Raw genomic sequence first — 25,141 nt, 5'->3', positions numbered from 1 at the left:
GTTCTTATTGTAAGCGCCACAAATAAAAAGCTGAGTGAGAAAATGAGTGAGAGTAGAGTGAGTCAAAGTGCCGTCTTCGAACTTTGAAAGCTCAAAATGCAACTTCTTCTTGCTTCTCTCACCACCCTTTAAGCCATTTTCCACTGTTAAAGTTTTTAGCTTCTTCAAAAATGGTGGAAGATAAAGATTATGGAAGAAAGGCCAAGATTGCAGTTGTAGCAATTGTTGTACTTGCTTCTCTTGCTGTCTTTGCTTTTTTTGTTGCCTTTGCTTACTATTGTTACATCAGTAACAAGGTTTCCAAGCGTAGGCGCAAAAACCATAAAGGTTTGTTCTGTTTTTGTTCTGTTTGGTTGCTGAGAAAATGGGGGTGGTGGTTTTAGGGGTAGAAAGGGAAAAGGTTTGATTTTTCATACTATGAAAGAAAAAATGATAGAAGGAAGGGTTATATAGATTCATTCAGCTTTACTGAAAAATGGGCTAGTGTGTTTTTTGCACTTTTTTATTATTTTTGTTTTGCTTTGAGGTTTTTTGTTTATGCTGCATTTTTGTATCCCTTGATCTGGGTCTTTTGAAATTTCTGCCAAAATTGTTTCTTTTGTTTTGAATAAACAAAAATTAGGGAAAAATGTTTTTCTTATTGGTCTTGCAGGACAAATATTATAGATTTAAGGTAAGTTGTTACATTATGTGTATGTTTGGTATCACGGTGATCCATCGTGATTTTACAGAAGCTACAGAGTGTAGCTTCTGATATACCCACCGTGATACCAAATTACTATTTGTGTCTTGTCTTGCTTGTGTCAGTGTGGTGTTTGGTGTCTATGTTGTGTCTGTCTTTAGTTGACTTGAAATTTATGCACCTATAAAAAATGGAATGTTTAACTGAAGAAAGGTATTGGAACATTTGTCAAGTTGATTTATGTTGCAATATGTGTTGATTGTTCTATTTGCATGTGCTGAAAATTTGGTAGTGTTCTTATGAGAAGTGAAAATTGAACCTGTTATATTTCCTTTTTGTACAGTTTTAATTAATAATGATAGTCACATATGGATCTGTATATTGGAATGTGAATACTGTAATAATGATAAATCGATAATGTTTTTTTTATCAATTCTATGATTTTAAATTAACTTCTGGTGGTTTACTTTTGAGTAGTTTTAGCTTTTCTTTTTCTAACTTTATATATTGATGGTCCACTTACTGATACAGTTTGTTTGGTTTTATATTAGTCGAAGATGCCAATGTTAACGAGAAAAGTGACTTTGCAAACCTGCAAGTTGTTGCCGAGAAAGGACTTCGGGTGTTCACTTTCAAGCAGTTACATTCTGCCACCGGAGGATTCAGCAAGTCAAATGTGGTTGGTCATGGTGGATTTGGACTTGTTTACCGTGGAGTTCTCAATGATGGAAGGAAGGTTGCGATTAAATTGATGGATCAAGCTGGAAAGCAAGGAGAAGAAGAGTTTAAAGTCGAGGTTTGTACATTTTTCGCTAGCAGCGTTTTCACATTATCTATCATCATGATTTTTTTTTGTCTATGAGCCGATGAATTCGATTGAGTTGAATGGGTTGATTACATGTCATTGTAGGTTGAATTGCTAAGTCGGTTGCATTCTCCATATTTGCTTGCATTGCTTGGATACTGCTCTGATCATAATCATAAGCTGCTGGTGTATGAATTTATGGCGAATGGTGGCCTTCAGGAACATCTTTATCCTATCAGCAATAACAGTAAGTAACAAAATGCGCTGGACTTGCATTTGCGCCCTTTGATTGTGGTGCTGTTTTTTCTTCTTCTAGTAAATCAAAGGTATCTTCCACGTGCTAGACTAATCCCCTCGATGTAACTGAGATCCATTTAAGGGGTTGACCTCTCCCAAAAATCATGGTGCTATTTTTCGTCCAATATCTATTTATTTATTATGCTGGGGTTAATTTCGATGAATTGGTTTTCTTGTAGATTCGAGTGTCGTGTCTGTTAATCTAGATTGGGAAACTCGATTAAGAATAGCACTTGAAGCTGCCAAGGGTTTGGAATATCTTCATGAACATGTCAGTCCTCCCGTGATTCACAGAGATTTTAAGAGCAGCAACATCCTCTTGGACAAAAAATTTCATGCTAAAGTTTCTGATTTTGGATTAGCAAAGCTTGGATCTGATAGAGTCGGTGGACACGTTTCAACTCGCGTTTTAGGCACTCAGGGATACGTTGCCCCCGAGTACAATTCATAACTCATAATATACCTTTATGTTGTTTTGTTTATTCTCTTTTTTGTAATCTTCATTTTATTTAATATGCTTCGTTCCTTGAGTAATTTCCTCTGATGAAAAATATTTGATTGTGCAGATATGCACTAACAGGGCATTTAACAACAAAATCAGATGTGTACAGTTATGGTGTTGTACTTTTGGAGCTTCTAACCGGCAGAGTGCCAGTTGATATGAAGAGACCTCCGGGAGAAGGCGTACTCGTTACTTGGGTATGGTTGCTAATTCTTTCAACATTATTTGTAGTACTCGGTGAACGTTATTATGACCCTATTTGGATAATCAACTTAATTAAATGCTTATCATATAAGTGTCTATATATAAGCTATGTCTATAACACAAAAGGTAAAATAAAGTCCTAGTAATTATTTTCATATAAGCGATAAGCTGATTTCATATGCTATCCTGAGAGTTTATGGAAATAAGCAGAAAACTAATAGACTTGTTATATGTTGTTTCGATAAGTCTCCTAAACAATCTTACAAGTGCTTATGTCAATAAATAAGCTCAAATAAACAAATTCAAACACCAAGCAGTAAGCACAGACACTCCTTAGATTAGGCGTGTCCGGTGTCGGACACGCGTCAGTGTTGGACACCGACACTTATAATTACATTGAATTATGCCGTTTTTTCAAATTATTATCGGTGTTGACGTGTCAGTGTCCGTGTCGTGTCCGGTGTCCGTGTCCATGCTTCATACGAGTACATTTTAATTTTAACAAACTTGCATGCATTGTTTGTGTTTAGGCTTTGCCACTTTTGACTGATAGAGAAAAGGTTGTAAAGATTATGGATCCATCATTGGAGGGGCAGTACTCAATGAAAGATGTTATCCAAGTAGCGGCGATTGCGACAATGTGTGTGCAACCAGAAGCAGATTATAGGCCTCTCATGGCTGATGTTGTGCAGTCTTTGGTTCCATTGGTGAAGACTCAAAGATCCAACTCAAAACTAGGCAGCTGCTCTAGTTTCAATTCCCCTAAGTTGTCTCCTGGCCCTACTCAATATCCAGTTAATGCAAATATGTGATGTATAATCAATATTTAAATGAAGGCTAATCACCAGAATTAGATTTGTATGCTTTGGTAGTCTATGGTTTCTTTGTAACCTTAAAGACTTCAGCCATATATATGGACTATGGTGCCCTTTTGTAAGGAAAAAATGATGGTTTTAAATGGTTCAAGTTGATCAAAGATGGTTTATATATTTTAAAGCATGAAGAAATGCACACAACTCAATCACTTTTCTTCAAGTGACATCTCAACAATGGAAGACTTGTATCAACAATGGACCGTCTCCGGTAACAATCTCACCGGAGAGGATCCATCCTAGCATTTTGTAGATACTCTACTTCATAAGCACCATTTCATTTTTCTCCCCAATGGGACACCTATGTGCAACACATGCTTATTGGGTTAGGGCATCCCTTTGAAGATGGTCTTAAAAGACATACTAGATTCATCGACGTTGTTAACTAAATCGCATAGAATATATTATTTTTACAAGTTTATCCTTTAAGAGAGATGACTTATTTATGATTGACTTGTATTTGGTCTATTTGAAAATTTAGAAATAACATTTTCCTTCAACAAGAGAACAACTAATTAAGATCCTATTAGTGATATGATAAGTTTTTTTTATTTTTATTTTATCTTGATCATGGATCAAAGTTAAGGTGTGCAGTTGATCTTCATCTTGAAACACCCACCTTCTATTACATGCACTTCTTATGAGTGTAGATGGACTTGTTAATATATATAGGGTATTGTGGAGGCATGAATTTAGTCATTTACGATTATTGTCCTGATTAAGGGTATGTTTGTTTCAACTTTAAAAAAAAATAGATTTTTTCTTTGTATTTTTTAAAATAGATTTTGTAAAATCGTTTTTCAAAATATTACAAGTTTTTATATATTTGTTTTTTCTAAATTGAAATACTAATTTTGACATCATATAACATAAACATACATTATTGAAAATCAAAACATAGTTCAAATCGTAATTTTTTTTCAAAAAGTTGTATTTCAAAAATGATTTTTATGAAAATCTATTTGAAATATCTTCAAAATTAAGTGATTTTTTGAAATTTTGATATCCAAAAAAAGTTTCAATAAAATTATGAAATACCTAAAATAACATTTTAAGAATAACTATTCAAACCAAATTTTCATTTGAAACTTTTATAAAAAGTTTTTTTTACATAAAATTATGTAACACTATAAAACCCATTTTTAAAAAAGCCAAAACAAACGGATCCTAAATTAGACAAAAATACTTTAATGATACGTTAGAGGAGTTGCTACTTCTCATATTGCTTATCTGTAGTTTTTTTTGGGCTTCGGTCCTCTTTTATTCTTAAAAATAAATAAATGTGTATGCAGGGGTGGTGTGGCATTATTTATCATATATAGAAAATATTGAATTAAAATAAGTTTATTGTAAAAAAACATATCTTTGCACTTTTATAAAAAATATTTTTTTCCTCATTATTTATTATTTATCTTTGCACTTTTATAAAAAAACATGCATCCATACATATTGTAAACAAATAAGTTTATTTAATGTCTTAATTTCTAATTCAAAAATATCAATGTATAATTACATCTACTTTTTTTTTTTTTATAGGGAATTAAATGAATGAGGAATTATCTAAAAGTCGATAAATAGCAAAATGTCAAATTGAATATTTGTGGTGTTTTATATTCAAACATGAAAATTTCAATTTATATGTAAATTTTATATGATATTTATCACTCTATGAAAAAAAAAAAAAAAGAGAATCAGTGATCAAGCATTGCTTTGCTACCTCTGACCATCGGTTGATTCCTTTCATATTTGATTGGTCCCATTCATATAGAAAAGTTCAAATTAACTAATTAAGATTTTTTTTTTGAAGCAATTAATTAATTAAGATATACAATACAAATAAAACCAAAAGAAAAAAAGCATTTAACTCATTTTATTATGCGTCGCTTTCTAAAAGTACAATTTCAAAATATTTTGAAATTTTTTTCTTATTAAAAATAAACTCTTGATTTTTGTGGCAAAATCATTTGGACTTAATATTATAATTCATATTAAGTGATAAATCGATTTTTGCCAATTTATTTAGAATAAATTAATTGCATATTCACATCATTAATCGATAACTAACTATTTTATTATATGATATGACAGTACAATAAACACGAAGCTTAGTTTTCAAAGGTCTTAATTGCATATGGAGATGCCACATGATCTGAGTTACAACTTAAGACACGTCCTTTTTTTTAAAAGGAATTAAAGACACGTTCTAATAATAATTAATAAAAACTAGAATTTTAAAATAAAATCATATACTTGTTCTATAATAAGTTATAAATAAAAGTTGACTGAAAAATGGTATAGTTATACCACTCCTAAAAAATCAATATGCAATGATTTTCACCATATCAATTTAAAATTAAAATTTATTTAAATATAAAAATAAAATTTAAAAGTTATTTAATTACATTTTAACTTGAGAGGAGACTTATGTGGATCAATTAGAAAAAATGTTGAGCAATATTAATTTGTCATCATCTCCGAAAATATCATAAGATGGAGATGTGTTTGCAACTATACAACTTGTGAAAAATGGGTCAAACTAATAAGTGACTGGCTCCAATAAAAAAATGTTACTATATTATAGTTAATGATTAGTATAGAATAGCACTACTTATGCTGAATAAATATACGATTACAGTTTTTGCATGGCATACTACTTTTTTGGGTTAAGATCATGGGACGCACTTACAAATTTTACCTCTATTTATAATTTAAAAAGTAATATTGTATAGGACAAAGACATTCGGATGTTTTTAAATTTTGCGTTTGTAATAGTTTATTTTTTTAAGTTTTTCACGTAATAAATAGATCTTTAAATTTTTAAATTTGTTGCACCATTATCCTTTCAGTTATCATACGTTCATAGAAACATTGACGTGACCGTTAATTTTGATGTTAACAATTATGAATTTGAGACTCAATTTAATGTGAAGCACGATACCCAGACAGTTTGAGGCCTAACTGCATGGGAGGATAATTAACTGGAAGAAAAATAACAATGCAACAAATTAAAAACTTAAATGATCGATATTGTTAGCTAAAAAACTTAAGAACTTATTTATTATCTAACTTTTACAAACTTGAAACTTAATTAATTTTTCTTGGATACATTTGACCTATTGTATATATTACCACGAAATACTTTTTTCCACTTGTATAGTGACTTAAGCATGCATATGTCGACCAAGCAACGACAATACATTGAGCTTCTTCTAACGTTTGTGAAAGTTTCACAAACTTCCAATATTTGCAGCTTTATCCTTTGTTTTATTATTGGCTAAGTCAACTACTCTTGGGTAAACGTTGTATTCTTATGTTCAAATTTTCTCCACAAGTCGTTGCCAAAAATTTAAGCGCGTATTCAGCGTACAAATTTGAAAATTGTGACAAATTATTATTTTCAAATCTTTTATCTTAATTTCTCACTCTTATCAATCTCTCATTTGTATGCATGCACTCTCAAAATTCTTCTATATATATTGCTTAATATTTCATATGCTTCTTCACAAATCACTCACTTCCTTAGCTTCTTATAATTAATTGGTAGCTTAAATCTATAAAAATTTATAATATGGCTACCTTTATTAAACTATTTGTCACACTCTCTATGCTTTCTCTCTTAGCTTGTTCTACCAATGCACAACTTGTTAATAACTTCTATGGCAAAACTTGTCCAAGCCTTCAAACCATTGTTCGTACTGAAATGACCAAAGCTATAAAAAATGAAGCTCGGATTGGTGCTTCTATACTTCGTTTGTTCTTCCATGATTGCTTCGTCAATGTAAGTTCGCTCTAAGATAATTTACGTGTAATGTTGCATTTCCAATCTCACATTTTCGGGAATAACATTATAAATCTCTTGAAAGGAAAGTGCTTAGTAGTGTATTTTATAAAAAATTGCATTAACATGTCAAGTTTTTTTTTTATTCGGTAGGGATGCGATGGATCAATCTTATTGGATGACACTTCCACGTTCACCGGCGAGAAAAATGCAGCACCAAACAAAAATTCAGCTAGGGGTTTTGAAGTGATTGATACAATTAAAACTAGTGTTGAAGCTTCTTGCAATGCTACCGTATCTTGTGCTGATATTCTTGCACTTGCAACAAGAGATGGAGTTTTTCTGGTGAGTGTCTCATTTCGTTTTATTTCTTTCTTCATTTCCTTTGTTTGAATAATATAATTGGTATGAAAGTAAGAAACTATATATACTTGGCAAAAATAAAATAAAATTCTAGTCCCTGCCCATTGACATACATACACATATATCACTCATAAACCAAAAGTTGAAACTCAAACTCTTACCATTTAGTTGGCGTCTCACGGACAATAATTTAAAAATGTATAAACTATTGTCTTATGATGAGACTTGGATTCAATGTTGTTGCAAATTTACACAGTTTATTGCAGTGAATCTCGGCCATCCATATATGCGATCCAATGGTTCTTATTACACAATCCAAATTTTTATAACACATACAATATTAAATCTCATCCGTTCATTTGTAATCAAACTGTTCAAATTCATTACTCCATTATATCCAATCCCGTTATGATGATTCAACTTTTAGTTTTGATTCATAACTTTTTGAATCTCAATAATTGATTAAATCAACTTATTTGTTTGTAGCTTGGAGGACCAACATGGGAAGTACCACTAGGAAGAAGAGACGCAAGAACAGCAAGTCAAAGTGCAGCCAACAGCCAAATCCCATCACCATTTTCTGACCTCTCAACACTCACTACAATGTTTCAAAACAAAGGTCTAACAGCAAGTGATCTCACTGTCCTTTCTGGTGCACACACCATAGGACAAGGAGAATGTCAATTTTTCCGAACTCGAATTTACAACGAAACCAACATTGAAACAACCTTTGCAACTTCAAGAAAAGCAAATTGTCCTGTTTCTGGTGGTGACACTAATTTAGCACCTCTTGATACTCTTACTCCAACTAGTTTTGACAACAATTACTATAAAGACCTTGTTGCTAGTAAAGGTCTTTTCCATTCTGATCAAGTTCTTTTCAATAATGGATCTCAAGATAGTTTGGTTAGCACTTATAGTACCAATGGTGCTAAGTTTTCTAGTGACTTTGCTCTTGCTATGATCAAATTGAGTAAAATTAGTCCTCTCACCGGGACTAATGGAGAGATTAGAAAGAATTGTAGGCTTGTTAATTAATTGGTCATGAATTGGAGGGCATAATAGCAATCGAATAAATATATTTTGGTGAAGATTTTTGAGAGATTGATTAGTATAGGGTCTAAGTCATAATGGTTGACTAGATCTTGGATACTTTGGCAATTGTAGTATATTGTTGTTGCATTTTTATTTTGATAATTTGAATGTTTGTATTTCCACAAATAGATGAAAGTTGTTATCTATAAGTTGTTTGTTTTACTTTAAGAAATGAATGGATCAAAGTAATTTTATGTTACCTAATACAATTGACGTCAAGTGGTTAATGAGCTCCTCTTAGGACGAATCATTCGGGAGAATTTGAGTTCGATATAAATATGAGAGTATAATTTTTACAAGAAAAGCCAAAAATGTTACCGACTTATATAGTGCAACCGTTACCTTTTCTATAGATATCAGAGTTATTTGAGAACACAATTGCAAAGTATTGTCCCATCTCTTTCTTATTCCTTGGAGACTCGTTCAAAATCACGGCGGAACTAGCTCAAAAAATTGGGGAGGGTCGCTATAAATATAAATTGAATATGTAAAAAAGTTACTAAAAAAACATATCATATTAAGGGTGAGTGTCTAATATGGATATCTGAAAAATAGTCAAAAGGGGGGGTCATTATCATTTTTAATAAATAAAATTTTAAAATATATTCTGATGACGTTAGTCATTACATGGAAATAAAGACCATTTTCAAGTGATTTTAGAGGTTTTTGACCTAAATCATGAAGAATAAGACATTGATTTGAAGCTACATGCGAAGGAAGAGAGCAAATGAAAATTGTTGGATTTTATAGCATTTTTACGCCTGGGGCGGAATTCTTTACGCCTGGGGCGGAAATTTCACTGAAGAACCAAGATTGCTCACTGTTTTGCCGTTTCAGGCGGAAAAAGCTGTGCCTGAAACGTAATTCTTTACGCCTGAGGCGGAAATTCTGTGCCTCAGGCGGAAAACGTTACTTTTGATCATTTTTATAAAAAGGAAACATCAGATCTGGATCATTATCGAATTTTTACGCAAAAGAACAACTATTGGAGCGATTTTGGAGGATCAAGAGCGACCAAGCAAGGATTCCAGTGTGGAAACACATCAAGATTCTTCTTGTAATCATGCTTTCTTTCATTTTATTTGATGTAATTTCTGAATTTGCAATGTCTAGCTAAATTCTCATGATTGGTCCTTAGGTGATTCTAATTACTTTTGATCTTGAATTATGTGATTGTCATATGATATGATTAATGAATTACGAAGTTAGTTTCTATTGATTGTTCTTTGTGCTTAATGCTTTGTATGAATTCGCGACTTATATGATGATTGCAATGATTTGTTTTACTATGACGATAGGAATAAATCATCGATCTAGGAACGATTAATCAATTAACTTTCACTTAAGACATTTCGGATTGTTAATTGAGATTAAAAGATTAAAGTTTTTCTTCCTCACATGATCATAGGTCTTACTAAGACATTAGGGATTGATGATCATGAGAGAGGATTATGTTACCAAGACATTGGGCATAATCAATTATGTTTTAATCAAATCATGAAACTAATTCGACTAATTCGTTATCATACATGAAATTACCAAGAGAAATAGTAATTAGATGACCCAAAAAGGACCAATCGCTTTTCTTACATCAATCTAAATACCAAAGTAATTCCGAAGTTTAAAAATTTGAACTTGAAACCAAACAAGAACCCCCTTTTTACAATTTATGTCAATTTACATGAGTATGTCTTCAATTTACAGTTGATTTAGAACAATCCCTGCGGAGAGAACGATTTTATTATACTACTTGACGGCTATTTAGTACACTTGCTAAATATCTATCAAGTTTTTGGCGCCGTTGCCGGGGATTGTTGATTAAATCAACAAGGCAATTGAGTCATACTTTTAAATTTTATTGTTTTATTGATTAAGTTTTTGTTTATTTTAATTATAAATATATATAAAAAAAAATATAAGTTCTGAATTTTATTTTCATTTTCATTCTTGTGTAGTGCAGTTGCTTCTTAAGGTATTTTCTGGTTGTTTATGCAAGGTAGGAAAGTAGCAAGAGAACTTGTCTTTGATCCTGAAATAGAGAAAACAGCTAAAGCAAACAGGAAAGCAGTTCGGTTAGCCCGAGAGGCTGCCCGGTTAGCAGGTGTTGCACAAGAAAGTAGTGAAGAAGCGGTTTCTAGTCCAAACACAACGGACAACGAAGCCAACATCATGGCTGAAAATCCACCACCACCTCCACCAGTTGTGCCTGAGAGGATGTTAGGTGACTATGGGCAAAGAAACAATGGAGAGCTTGCCAATCTGGGTTTCCAACCGAGAAATCATGTGTCATTTGATATCAAGAATTCAGTGCTCAGCGCCCTCAAGGAGAATCAATACTCAGGGGCAGAAACACAATGTCCAAATCTCCACCTGGAGCATTTCTATGAAGCTTGTGACTATACAGACCCACCAGGAGTATCTGAATCAGATAAAAGATTAAGGCTTTTCAAGTACTCGTTAACTGGAAGAGCTAAAGACTGGTTGGACACAATACCACCTAACACCATCAATACTTGGCAAGAGCTAGAGATGAAGTTCATGGATAGGTACTTCCCAATTCATAAGTATCTTGAAAGAAGAGCTGACATTACAAGTTTTGAGCAAGGAGACTCCGAAACATTGTATGATGCCTGGGAAAGATTCAAACTGAGCCTGAAGAAGTGTCCTAAGCATGGGCTTGATAGTCATACTCAAATGCAACATTTCACACAAGGATTGAGAGCTCAAACTAGAATGTTTCTAGATGCATCGGCAGGTGGATCTTTGAAAAATAAAAATCAAACTCAAGCTAGAGAGTTGGTGGAATCCATGGCTCAAAATGAGTACAGAGTTGAAAATGATCGTGGTGCAAAGAAGAAGGCAGGCATGATAGAGCTTGATACTCAAACTGCTCTTTTGGCCCAATCTACATTGATGAATTCTCAAATGGCAGCTGTGTTGAAACACCTCACTAGCACTCCTAATGCCCAAATGCCAGTCATGGCAGCTAATGAAGTGAAATGTGACTTTTGTGGACAAGGGCATGCTAATGGCCAATGTTTTCCTGAAGGGTCAGAAGAGGCAAAGTACCTAGCCAACTTCAAAAGGAACAACCCAAAGTATGATCCATATTCAAACACTTATAACCCAGGTTGGAGAGATCATCCAAACTTTGGTTGGGGAGGAAATCAAAACTCAAATCAATCTCAACAACAATCTTCTTCACAAAACTCTCAACAAAGGAGACCTTCTCAATTAGAGGATACACTTACTCAATTCATAAAGGTGACTCAAGGGAACTTCGAAGCTATGAAGGTTAGCCAAGATCAAATGAAAACCAACCAAGATATTGCCAACAAGAATCATGAAGCTTCAATTAAGAACTTGGAAACTCAAGTTGGACAATTGTCAAGGCAATTCGCGGCTACTCAAAATAATGGTTTTGAAGGTTCTACAAAAGATAATCCGAGGAATGAAAGTTGCAAGGCGATTAATTTGAGAAATAGAGTGGTTCCTTCACCTGAGATTGTAACGAAGAAAAAGAGTGAGCCTAGTGTTGAGGGAGTGAAAGAAAAAAATAATGTTGAGGGAGAAGTTGAACATGAGAATGAGGGAGAAGTTGAGAATGAGTTAGAGAAAATGATTGAGAGTGAGAAAGAGGAGTTAGTTGAAGATGAGAAAGAGAAAAAAATTGAAAAAGAGAATGATGAGAAGTTAGTTGAAAAGAAAGGCAAGGGTGTAGAGGAGAAAGAAAGTTCTGTCCATGCTAAATTGCCATATCCGCGCAAGAAGAAGGCAAAGGCTAATGATCATCAACAATTCAAAAAGTTTATGAAGATGCTTCATGATCTCCAAATTAACATTCCTTTTGCTGAAGTGTTGGAACAAATGCCTGTCTATGCCAAATTCATGAAAGATCTCTTGACAAAGAAAAGGAAACCTCTTGATGATGACACAATTGATATGACAGAGGAATGTAGCGCCATAATTCAAAAGAAGCTTCCTCAAAAGAAGAAAGATCCGGGAAGTTTTACTATCCCATGTTCTATTGGCAACATTTCCGTTGGTCGAACTCTATGTGATTTGGGAGCAAGCATAAATCTCATGCCATTGTCAATGATGAAAAAGATTCCGGGAGCCGTTGCTAAACCTACAAAAATGCAACTCTCTTTGGCTGATCGATCAATAGTACATCCATATGGCATACTACATGATGTTTTGGTAAGAGTTGCTGAATTTGTTTTTCCGGCTGATTTTGTAATTCTTGATATGGAAGATGATGCCGAGGTAGAGCCGTTGTTATTGGGTAGGCCATTCTTAGCTACCGGAAGAGCATTGATTGATGTTGAGATGGGAGAACTTATGTTGAGAACACATGGGGAACAAGTCATGTTTAACGTGTTCAAAGCTATGAAACACCATGATGATGAGCCACAATGTTATAAGGTTGACGTGATTGAGGAAGTGGTAGAAGATGTCTTAGTGGAAGAAACACCATCCTTACCTTTAGAAAGAGTAATTGTTAATTCCATCGATGATTTGGAAGAGGAATGGGACAAGGAGATTGAAATTTGTCTCCGTCAGCTTGAATCATGTAAAGAAGAAGAAGCACAAAAAGATTTTGAAAATGTGTATGCTGTGGAAGAGAAAGCTAGTGGTAAGGAGGACCTAAAAGTTACTATTCCGGAGTTGAAAGAGCTCCCACCTCACTTAAAATATGTTTTCTTAGGAGAAGATGCTTCACAACCGGCAATCATAAGCAGCAGGTTGAGTTCTTTGGAAGCAGAGAAGCTAACTAGAGTCTTGCGAGAAAATAAAGAAGCCATGGGTTGGAGCATCTCTGATTTGAAAGGGATTAGTCCCGGATTCTGTATGCATAAGATAAAAATGGAAGATGAATACAAACCTGTGGTGCAACCTCAAAGAAGACTAAATCCAACCATGAAAGAAGTGGTGAAGAAAGAGGTTCTTAAACTTCTAGAAGCTGGTATGATTTATCCAATCTCGGATAGTGCGTGGGTTAGTCCTGTCCATGTGGTCCCGAAAAAAGGTGGTATGACAGTTGTGAGAAATGAAAAAAATGAACTGATACCCACTCGAACCGTCACTGGGTGGCGGATGTGTATAGACTACAGGCGGTTGAACTCGGCAACAAGGAAGGACCATTTTCCTCTTCCATTCATGGACCAAATGTTGGAAAGGCTTGCAGGGCAGGCCTATTATTGCTTTTTGGATGGATATTCTGGGTACAATCAGATTGTGGTAGACCCAGAGGATCAGGAGAAAACAGCTTTTACTTGTCCTTTTGGAGTATTTGCTTACCGGAAGATGCCTTTCGGGTTGTGCAACGCACCGGCCACATTCCAGCGGTGTATGCTATCTATTTTTGCTGATATGATGGAGGACACAATCGAGGTATTTATGGATGATTTTTCTGTATTTGGTAAGTCTTTTGATAAATGTTTAGCCAATTTGAATGCCGTATTGAAGAGATGCATAAGTACCAATTTAGTTTTAAATTGGGAAAAATGTCATTTTATGGTTAAAGAAGGTATTGTGCTTGGACACAAAATCTCTTCAAAGGGCATTCAAGTTGACCAAGCAAAGATAGAGGTTATTAAGGAATTGCCCCCTCCCGTTAATGTTAAGGGAGTGAGAAGTTTTTTGGGTCATGCCGGTTTCTATCGGCGTTTCATCAAAGACTTTTCGAAAATAGCTAAGCCCTTAAGTAACCTCCTTGTGAAGGAAAATGAATTCAAATTTGATGATGAATGTTTGAATGCTTTTGTTGTGATTAAAGAAAAGTTGGTCACCGCGCCCATAATCGTTGCACCTAATTGGGATCTCCCTTTTGAATTAATGTGTGATGCAAGTGATTATGCGGTTGGAGCGGTGCTTGGCCAACGACATGCGAAATTTTTCCATGCTATATATTATGCAAGCAAGGTTTTGAATGAAAACCAAATCAATTATACAACTACTGAAAAAGAGTTGCTTGCAATAGTATTTGCTTTGGAAAAATTTCGCTCTTATCTGATTGGATCGAAAGTTGTTGTTTTTTCAGATCACTCGGCACTTAAGTACCTCCTCACAAAAGGCGACTCAAAGCCTAGACTCTTGAGGTGGGTACTACTTTTGCAGGAATTTGATTTGGAGATAAAAGACAAGAAAGGTGTGGAGAATGTGGTCGCTGACCATTTGTCAAGGTTAGAAAATCCAATGGTGACCACAAAAGAGAAGTGCATTAACGAAGAGTTCCCGGATGAAAAATTGCTGATGGTTTCTCAAAGGCCTTGGTTTGCTGACATGGCTAATTTCAAAGCAGGAAATGAAATTCCGGAGGACTATTCCTATCAACAAAAGAAGAAATTCTTTAGAGATGCTAACTTCTATTTTTGGGATGATCCATACCTATTTAAGGTGGGGCAAGATGGCTTGATCCGTAGATGTGTTGATGAGGAAGAGGCACAAAGCATAATGTGGCATTGCCATAGTTCTCCATATGGTGGTCATCACAGTGGTCCACGAACAGCAGCAAAGGTGCTTCAAAGTGGTTTCTTTTGGCCGACACTGTTTGCAGATTGTGTAGAGTTTGCTAGAAGATGTGATAATTGCCAGAGGACCGGCAATGTTTCAAAGCGGGATGAGATGCCTCTAAACCAAATGCTCGAAGTAGAACCTTTTGATTGTTGGGGGATTGATTTCATGGGACCTTTTCCATCTTCACGGTCTAATCTTCATATATTGGTGTGTGTAGATTATGTTACAAAATGGGTGGAAGCTATTCCTTGCCAAGCGAATGATTCTCATACCGTGGTGAAGTTCCTTAAAGAAAATATTTTTACTCGGTTTGGGGTTCCTAGAATTCTCATTAGTGATGGAGGCAAACATTTTTGTAACAAATACTTGGAGAATGTCTTGGAGAAATACAATGTCAAGCACAAGGTGGCCACTCCATACCATCCTCAGACAAGTGGACAAGTTGAAGTATCTAACCGGCAATTGAAACAAATTCTGGAGAAAACGGTTTCTACTTCAAGAAAAGACTGGTCAATGAAGCTTAATGATACACTTTGGGCTTATAGAACCGCGTTCAAGACACACTTGGGGTTCTCTCCGTACCAACTAGTTTATGGCAAAGCATGTCACCTACCGGTTGAGCTAGAACACAAGGCATATTGGGCTGTGAAATTTTTAAATTTTGATGCAGGTCTTGCGGGTGAGAAAAGATTGCTTAAGCTGAATGAACTTGAAGAATGGCGGATGCAAGCATATGAAAATGCCGTGATTTTTAAAGCAAGAACAAAGAAGTATCATGATAAAGGGCTGGTAAGAAAGGAGTTTAAGAAAGGACAGCAAGTCTTGTTATTCAATTCTCGTTTAAGGTTGTTCCCGGGTAAGCTGATGTCTCGGTGGTCTGGTCCGTTTGTCATTAAGGAAGTTTTTCCACACGGGGCTGTGGAAATTTTTACACCAGGAGAGGAGGAGAAATCTTTCAAAGTAAATGGACAAAGACTCAAGTTTTATAAGGGAGGAGATTTTAATCGCCACAAGGTGGCAGTACTTTTCGAAGACCCATGAGGTTTCGAGACCGTCGAGCTAATGACGCTAAAAGTAGCGCTGCTTGGGAGGCAACCCAAGGTTTTATTTAACCGTAATAGTTTTTCTTTTGATTTTTTGTGTTTTGCAGGTCAAATTGAAAAAAAGAGGAGTGTGAAAAGTGTACAACCAGGAAATTACGTTTGGGGCGGAAAAAATGGAGCCTAAGGCGTAAAAATTTTGAAGAAAATTCATGTGCTCTCTGTTTTGCCGTTTGGGGCGGAAGAATTGCCGTTTGGGGCGGAAAAGTTTGAAGAAAAAACATTGCTCACTGTTTTTACGTTTTAGGCGGAAAAACTGCCGTTTGGGGCGGAAAATCACACTGAAAAAAATGGTGCTCACTGTTTTGCCGTTTCAGGCGGAAAAGCTTACGTTTTAGGCGGAATTTGCGCGTTCTAGGCATAGAAAAACGTGAAACCCTCTTTCCTTCTCAAAAACTTCATCTTCTTCAACAAACCTTATCCCTTCTCACAAAACTTCACCCTCTTTCTCACACAAATCCTCCATTAACAACCATCCAAACCTTCAAACCCAACACAATCCTTCATTAAAACAACAACCACAACAAATTCACCCATTCTCTTTCACCAATTTCATCCTCAAATCTCAAACCCCTCTTGAACCTAAACCTCCCAAATCCTTCAAAATCCCATTAAAACAACAACCTCTCTCACACCCATAACACCAAAACCACGAAAATTTCTTCCATCCAACTCTATTCTTCAAAACCCATCATCAACAACAACCAATTCTTCAAATTTTTCCAAAACCCAAAATCAAAAACCCTTCAAAACCCTACACGAAAATTCATCCAAAACCACCATAAATCTTCATCTTTTTCATCATTAACCACCATAAACCATTACCCTTCTCAATCTTTACCTTTCTCACCATGAAGAACATATTCAAAAAATCCTCAAAAGACAAGGAAGTTGAAGTTGGGTCTTCAAAATCAAGGTCAAAAGTGGTGAAGAAAAGGAGAGTAGTCCGAACTCCTACACCGTCACCTTCGCCTTCTCCTCCACCATCACCGCCTAGAGAGCAATCACCACCTCCTCCACCACCGGTTGTGACTGAAATTCCTCGGTCACGTTTTGTTCGACAAACGGCCTACAATCGGTACCAGACTCTCAAAAGTAAGGACTTCAAACCTGAAAGGCGTCTCACGGATGAAGTACTAGCATTTCCCTTAATTGAAGCAGAATTCCGCAACAGGCATTGGTATGAGTTTAATTTCTGTCTTCGGTCTGGAAATCGTACTTTAGCATTAGAATTTTTGAGTAATGCATGGCGAGTGAAAAATTCGTCACCACGGATTGCTAAAGTACGCGGGGTAGATGTAGACTACTCCCCGGAAACTATAAATAGGATATTTCATTTTAATGTTCCTGAATTCTGTGTTCTGAATCATCGACGTGAGAATAGGGCAACCATGGCATCAGATAAGCGTGAGGCTTTAAAATCTCAGCTGACTGCACCCGGAAGTATGTGGGTGAGACCATCTAGACAGCTCCCACCCCAGCGGTTTAAAACCGCTCATTTGTTGGATATTCCACGGATTTGGGCTGAATTTTGGATAAATAACGTGGAGCCAAGTGGGAACAATTCTGAGATTCCTATGGATGTAGGGCTAGCACTTCAAGCTATTTTGTTAGGTGAAGACATAGATTTGGGCACAATTCTGAGTGATGATTTGTCTGCAATTATCCAGAAAGATCCCGGGTCATATAGTCTAACACATCTCTGTTTGATCACTAAACTGTGTCTGGATCAAAATGTTGCTACTTTTGATGATGATCAAATGGAAGAGCCTAGGAAAGTCACTACGGCTTTTGTGAGAGATGTGAGAAGAAAAACTTTCGGGAAGACATTCATTCCATTTGCTGATGTGGATGATGTGATGGATTACACGGTTGAGGGAGGAGGTGAAGAAAGGGAGGAGAATGTTGAAAATGTGATGCACCATGAAGTGCCACAGGCCCCGGAAATGGAGGGTTTTCCAGCTCCGCAATTTGATGTGAATGTTCTTGCTGACATGGTGTGGAAAATGGACATGAGCACTCAACAGGGCATTGATATGGCGGACCACTATGACACTTCATCCGCCTTATGGCAAGCATCCATGCGTTACCGGGAGCAAGTCCCGGCATATTTCTATCCGAGATATCCAACGATGCATGATTTTGATGAAGCTCACAATCAAAGAGTTAGGAGCATGGCGGCTACACATGAAATGAACCGTGTTACCTACATTCGCCAAAGGAGGGCAGCTGGCCTTCCAGATGAAGGAGGGTCCTCATCAATGCAATTTCCTGGAAATCTGCCTCGTTTTGATCATGATCATAACATGCCCGAGCAGGATTGAGGTTTTGTGCCATTCACCTTTACTGTCCTTCTCCTCTATAGATTCTTTTTGGCCTGTGTATTATGATTCCTTTGTTTAATTTGTTGCATGCTTGATGTTGGTCTATAATAAGTACTTGAGCTAGTCGTTTTGTTTTCTTTGAATGTCTTAGTCTTTTTGAAAACCTCACACTATTGAAATTTGTTTGGCTATCATCTTAGATTCAAAATTGTTGACCAAATGTGTGATATGAATTTGTGATGTTTTTGATTGTTTCGGATGCATCATAGTGATGATTTAGGCAAGGCTTAGGGACTCTCACAAATATTGACCATAGTTTAATTCAGCCAAAAACTGTGAGATTTTGAGCCCAAACACTGATTTCTTTTGATGATTATGAGAATTCCACACTTAGCTATGTCTCTAGAATTTGCGCATGTTCTCTTTAATTGATTTATTGTTGTGATGTACACACGAGGCAAGTTGTTTGGTACCTTGAGCCTGTTCTAGCCACCCTTATCATTGCTTATCCGTTGTTTAACCCCTTTTGAGCTTAAAGAAAAATGTTTTGTTTGTATCTGACCCAAGTTATCAAAATAATATAAAAAAAAAAAATGATTTTCTTGGAAAATTAGATACCTTTAGTGGTTTTTGCACAATGCATTTCACTAAGTTTGGGGTTGCTTTTGGAACTAGCAACAACTTAAGTTTGGGGTGGATATACTATACTAGAGAACTAAAAAAATTATGAAAGAAAAATTCCAAATTATGAAAGAAAAATTCAAAAGTTCACCAAGAAAAGAAGTATCGAAAAAAAAAAAAAAAAGAAAAAAAAATAATAATCATGGTGATCTTTTTGAAAACAAAAAGGAATTTTGTGAATTGTTCTCTAAGTATAAATTCTTACAAAGTAGGGTGGGGTGTTGTATCTATTCGACTCAGTGGTATCTAATTTCAAGTTTTTTTTACTCACTTACCAGAAAAGCCACCATCCACCTTTTAACCAGGCCACGTTATAACCTTTAAAAGTCCTCTAATGTGTGTGCTCATGACATGGTGATTGATTTTTGAGAATGTCTGCAAATTTATAGTAGTCTAGTTATGATGTGTTGATTGAGTGATTATATTACCCTTAAACAGGAGAGTCGGTGAGGGTGTGAAGAAATTAAGTATGGTCAATCTTTGTTTGATGCTCTTTGTTTTGCCTAAATTTGAAACTGTGTGTACTTGAATCATGACGAAATTGATCATTGAAATATCATGCAAATTACGTCTAACTTGATTGGGTTTGAGTTTGTTTAGCCAGATGAATCGAGGTAGTGTTTTGTTTTCCTAGAGATTGAGATATTCCTTGAGGACAAGGAAAAGTTCAAGTTTGGGGTTGTGATGACGTTAGTCATTACATGGAAATAAAGACCATTTTCAAGTGATTTTAGAGGTTTTTGACCTAAATCATGAAGAATAAGACATTGATTTGAAGCTACATGCGAAGGAAGAGAGCAAATGAAAATTGTTGGATTTTATAGCATTTTTACGCCTGGGGCGGAATTCTTTACGCCTGGGGCGGAAATTTCACTGAAGAACCAAGATTGCTCACTGTTTTGCCGTTTCAGGCGGAAAAAGCTGTGCCTGAAACGTAATTCTTTACGCCTGAGGCGGAAATTCTGTGCCTCAGGCGGAAAACGTTACTTTTGATCATTTTTATAAAAAGGAAACATCAGATCTGGATCATTATCGAATTTTTACGCAAAAGAACAACTATTGGAGCGATTTTGGAGGATCAAGAGCGACCAAGCAAGGATTCCAGTGTGGAAACACATCAAGATTCTTCTTGTAATCATGCTTTCTTTCATTTTATTTGATGTAATTTCTGAATTTGCAATGTCTAGCTAAATTCTCATGATTGGTCCTTAGGTGATTCTAATTACTTTTGATCTTGAATTATGTGATTGTCATATGATATGATTAATGAATTACGAAGTTAGTTTCTATTGATTGTTCTTTGTGCTTAATGCTTTGTATGAATTCGCGACTTATATGATGATTGCAATGATTTGTTTTACTATGACGATAGGAATAAATCATCGATCTAGGAACGATTAATCAATTAACTTTCACTTAAGACATTTCGGATTGTTAATTGAGATTAAAAGATTAAAGTTTTTCTTCCTCACATGATCATAGGTCTTACTAAGACATTAGGGATTGATGATCATGAGAGAGGATTATGTTACCAAGACATTGGGCATAATCAATTATGTTTTAATCAAATCATGAAACTAATTCGACTAATTCGTTATCATACATGAAATTACCAAGAGAAATAGTAATTAGATGACCCAAAAAGGACCAATCGCTTTTCTTACATCAATCTAAATACCAAAGTAATTCCGAAGTTTAAAAATTTGAACTTGAAACCAAACAAGAACCCCCTTTTTACAATTTATGTCAATTTACATGAGTATGTCTTCAATTTACAGTTGATTTAGAACAATCCCTGCGGAGAGAACGATTTTATTATACTACTTGACGGCTATTTAGTACACTTGCTAAATATCTATCATATTCCGAAATATATTTATGTCAATTCATGTGTAAACTTCATACTTTTTAATTAGTTCTTGTATTTAAGTTTATAATATTATATGAATCTCTCCAAGAAAAATTTAATTTTTTTAACAAAAAGATTGATCATACATAAATTTTTATACACTAAAACTCTATTTTAAAAATTTGAGTACTTTTTTCTCAAAAAAAATATACTTGAATACTTTGACTAAATAAATTACACATTTTAAAAATCTATAAATTATTAAACAATAAAACATTAGAAAGGGACAACGCTTCAAAAAGTAAATTAAAAAGGACACATGAATTATTAATAATAGAGATTTTTCTTTTTGCATAACAATTTAAAGGAGGTCAATAACCTTGTAAATTAGAATATCAACTTCCAAATAGAGGGGGTTTAAAACTCACGCAAACTAGAAAGCACTAAAAGAATTAAGGATCTTCCAAATAGAGGGAGTTCGAAACCCCCACAAATTAAAAAGTAGTCAAAATCACCTCAAAATAGTATACATATATACAAAAAAATTAAAATTTTTGGGCGGGCAGGGCCGTTGCTCTGCCCCTTTTCAAAATGCTCCTTCTAAGAACTTAGAGAGACTTTATCATGAATTTCAGCGGAAATGAATAATCCTAATCCTCTTTGCCATTACTAACATTTTATTTGGTTTGATTGTCAGCATAAAAAATCAAATTTTTTATATGAATTCACATAATGGTTAAATTATTTCGGTTTATTTTTTTGAGGGATTAAAAAAATAAAATTTCTTTTAGACTAAATTGAGTCTCTCATTTTTTTTTTGAAGAACTAATTAAAATGAGCCTTCAAAAATCAAAAATAATTTTCAATTTATTAAAAAAATTATAATTAAAAACTAAGGGAGTAATTGGTACACGATTTTGGTTACATAATTGTCAATTTGTTTGAACACAATGAACCTAGGAACAACGAGCGCACAGTGAGCTCAATTCAGTGTATCTAAGAATGTGCCGTGAGAGGAATGAAAGAGATGAAACAAGAGATGAATAAACCTAAAGAAATGAAAGAGATGAAAGATGGATCCAAAAGTTATTCATTAGTTATGAAAATCCGAAGTTATAAAACTCAGCATAAGAGTTATATAGTTTGCTTGTTTTGCAAGTAAACTAAAAACTAACTATAAAAACTAACTATTTGTAACAATCAAAATTCCAAGTAACTACTCAACTAACTCCATCTCAACAATTTAATACAAAAAATATTTTATGATGCCAAAATTTCCCCCTACTTGAGGAACATGCTAGCTACTTCATAGTAGGTAAAATTGTGGTTAATTTAGTTGAATAAATGATTAATTTAAATCATATAAAAAATTATAAAATTGTGATTAACCATATAAAAAAATTAACAACAATATTTTTTTAATGGAAAATTAACCACAATATTAATGGTAGAATTAATAATTTATTTTTTAATGGTAAATATATTATATAAAAATTAATAGGGGGTAGAAAAAAATCAAAATACAAAACAGAAATAAATCGAATACAAGAGGTACCCAATAAATCGAAATAGAGCAAGACACTCGTCAAATCCATAAAAAAAATCCACTCCAAAAAAGAGGAGAAAAAATCATATATAAAAAAATGAAATGAAGCTACTGCATACTATTTTCAAGAACAATTAATGGTCTAGTTAAATACATATTCTTTTCCACGTACTCAGTACAATGATCTACTCAAATATTGAAATATATACTCTTTTCTACGTACTCAGTATATATTGGTAAGGTACTTGATCCTTGAAGAAAGCATGTGGCCATGCCATGATCTTAATTACGATTAGGATATGATCCTTATTCAATTATTAAGATACATTACTATTTATACTATAATAATTCACTAAATTTGTCAATCAAGGTCCCCATGAGCTTAGCTCAATTGGTTGGGACATCAGCATTTTATATGCAGGAGTCAGGGTTCGAACCCTGGACACTCCACTTATCCATCTTTAAAGGTGGAATTTCAAGCCACTAGGCTACCTGACCAAAAAAAAAAAAAAAAAATTTGTCAATCAAGTCATACTTTTTCTAGAATATATAATAAATATAATTGTTGACTAAATCACATATATTATAGATGGTAGTTAACCATATAATCTCATTAAAAACGACACTTGTCGTTAGTGCAAATAGTTTTTTTTTTGTTAACCTTACGATTTTTAGAAAAAGAGATTATGGTAAATTAGCGTTCAATTCGAGTGTAAATAAACTTTAACAAAAAAGTTATTATTTTAAGAATTGAACTCAAATATTTTCACGAACAATTTATTCTTCTTAAAAATAGTTCATTAATCACTTTGTTAGAATACATAATCACATATTTATTATTATTATTGTTGTTATTATTAGAATCACATATTATTAGCATGTAAATCATGTATATTAACTTAGTGACAGCAAATCATGACTCATGTATGACTCATGTATTGATGTATATAATTTGCCAAGATGAATGAAATAGACACGCAGCAATATAAGCAACATTATCTTATATGGTATCACGAGTCTAGTCCAAAACCTAGCCGCTGTGTTCAATCCTTTTTTTTCTTAACAATGGCCAACAAATCTGATAAACCCTTCCACCCTGCTCTTGCTGTCACAAATGTCAAAAACTTCATCTCCATCACTCTAGAGATGGAGAAGAGCCACTATCCCTCCTGGGCAGAGCTATTCAAAATCCATTGTCGCGCATACGAAGTCATCGATCACATTATCCCACCAGAACCTGCTGTCGAAACATCCAAAACAGCATCTGAAAAAGAAAAAGAGGTTGCCGAGAGTGATCCCAAACTCTGGTCACGCTTGGATGCGATTGTCCTTCAATGGATTTACGGTACGATCTCTACCGATCTTTTGCACACCATCTTGGAACCGAATTCCACTGCACAGCAAGCTTGGGAGCGATTGGAAAACATTTTTCAGGATAATAAGAATTCTCGGGCTGTGTACCTGGAAAACCAATTCGCTAACGTCAATATGAACGATTTTCCCAACATCTCGGCTTATTGCCAAGAAGTAAAAATGCTTGCCGACCAACTAGCCAGCGTTGGTTCACCAGTTTCAGAGCACAGACTCGTTCTTCAATTGATTGCAGGTCTCAATGAGAACTATGATGGTGTTGCTACACTCATTCAGCAGCATGATTCTTTGCCGCACTTTTACGAAGCACGGTCCAAGTTAATACTTGAAGAAACCCGCAAAACTAAACAAGCAGCAATCGCCGCAAACGCCGCAGGCACAGCTCTCCTCACCACCAACACTGATGCATCCAGTTATGGAAATAATTCCATCTCAGCAAATCACAGCAACACTGGACAGAAACGCAACCAAAACCGCAACAGTAATCGAGGAAAGAATGGCGGCAACAGAGGACGAGGTCGTGGAGGCAACAACCACGGCAGAGGATCGCAACATGGTGGACAACATCGTCCGTGGCAGCAACAACAAAATCCATGGCAGCAACAACAACAGAAACCATATCCATGGGCTTCTTACCCACCGTGGGAGTATTGGGGACAACATCCATGGGCTGCTCCTCCTTGTCCCTACCCCACCTCACCATGGGCTCGTCCACCTCCTACTCGTCAACCCGGGAATCCCAGCAATCGCCCACCACAGGCATACAGTGCCCAAGCACCAAATTATGCACCTACCGACATTGATACGGCGATGCAGAATATGTCCCTCAATGTTCCCGATGACAATTGGTACATGGATACTGGCGCAACCTCACACATGACCTCATCTCATGGTACTCTCTCATCTTATTTTAATATGAGCACTAATAAAAATATTGTTGTTGGTAGTGGACAGGAAATTCCAATTCATGGTTACGGACAAACTTGTCTTTCCCCACCTCACCCACCTTTAACTCTAAACAATGTCATGCATGCCCCAAAACTCATTAAAAACTTAATCTCTGTGCGTCGTTTCACCATTGATAATAATGTATCTATTGAGTTTGACCCTTTTGGTTTTTCTGTGAAGGATATTCAGACAGGGATGCCACTAA

The 25,141-nt window shown here is 35.1% G+C and overlaps 3 protein-coding genes across 3 annotated transcripts; all 3 read left to right on the top strand.

Moving 5' to 3' along the window:
* On the top strand, window positions 1-3,525 carry LOC123899466 (probable serine/threonine-protein kinase PBL23). Its single transcript, XM_045950599.1, has 6 exons — window positions 1-327; window positions 1,234-1,478; window positions 1,593-1,734; window positions 1,964-2,222; window positions 2,351-2,483; window positions 3,021-3,525. Exons 1-6 carry the CDS (start codon window positions 171-173, stop codon window positions 3,300-3,302), a joined length of 1,218 nt encoding a protein of 405 aa, XP_045806555.1. The 5' UTR covers window positions 1-170; the 3' UTR covers window positions 3,303-3,525.
* Window positions 3,526-6,855: 3,330 nt separating this feature from the next.
* Window positions 6,856-8,797, top strand: LOC123900065 (peroxidase P7-like). The gene is made up of 3 exons (XM_045951364.1): window positions 6,856-7,140; window positions 7,294-7,485; window positions 7,990-8,797. The coding sequence occupies exons 1-3, from the start codon at window positions 6,931-6,933 to the stop codon at window positions 8,539-8,541; spliced, it is 954 nt and encodes a 317-aa protein (XP_045807320.1). The 5' UTR covers window positions 6,856-6,930; the 3' UTR covers window positions 8,542-8,797.
* A 1,790-nt stretch (window positions 8,798-10,587) lies between these two features.
* LOC123896507 lies at window positions 10,588-12,125 on the top strand. Its single transcript, XM_045946884.1, has 2 exons — window positions 10,588-12,025; window positions 12,115-12,125. Exons 1-2 carry the CDS (start codon window positions 10,588-10,590, stop codon window positions 12,123-12,125), a joined length of 1,449 nt encoding a protein of 482 aa, XP_045802840.1.
* Window positions 12,126-25,141: the final 13,016 nt, after the last annotated feature.

This window comes from Trifolium pratense, linkage group LG7, assembly GCF_020283565.1.
Source record: "Trifolium pratense cultivar HEN17-A07 linkage group LG7, ARS_RC_1.1, whole genome shotgun sequence".
NCBI lineage: Eukaryota > Viridiplantae > Streptophyta > Magnoliopsida > Fabales > Fabaceae > Trifolium > Trifolium pratense.
This window is presented reverse-complemented; position numbering and strand designations above follow the sequence as displayed.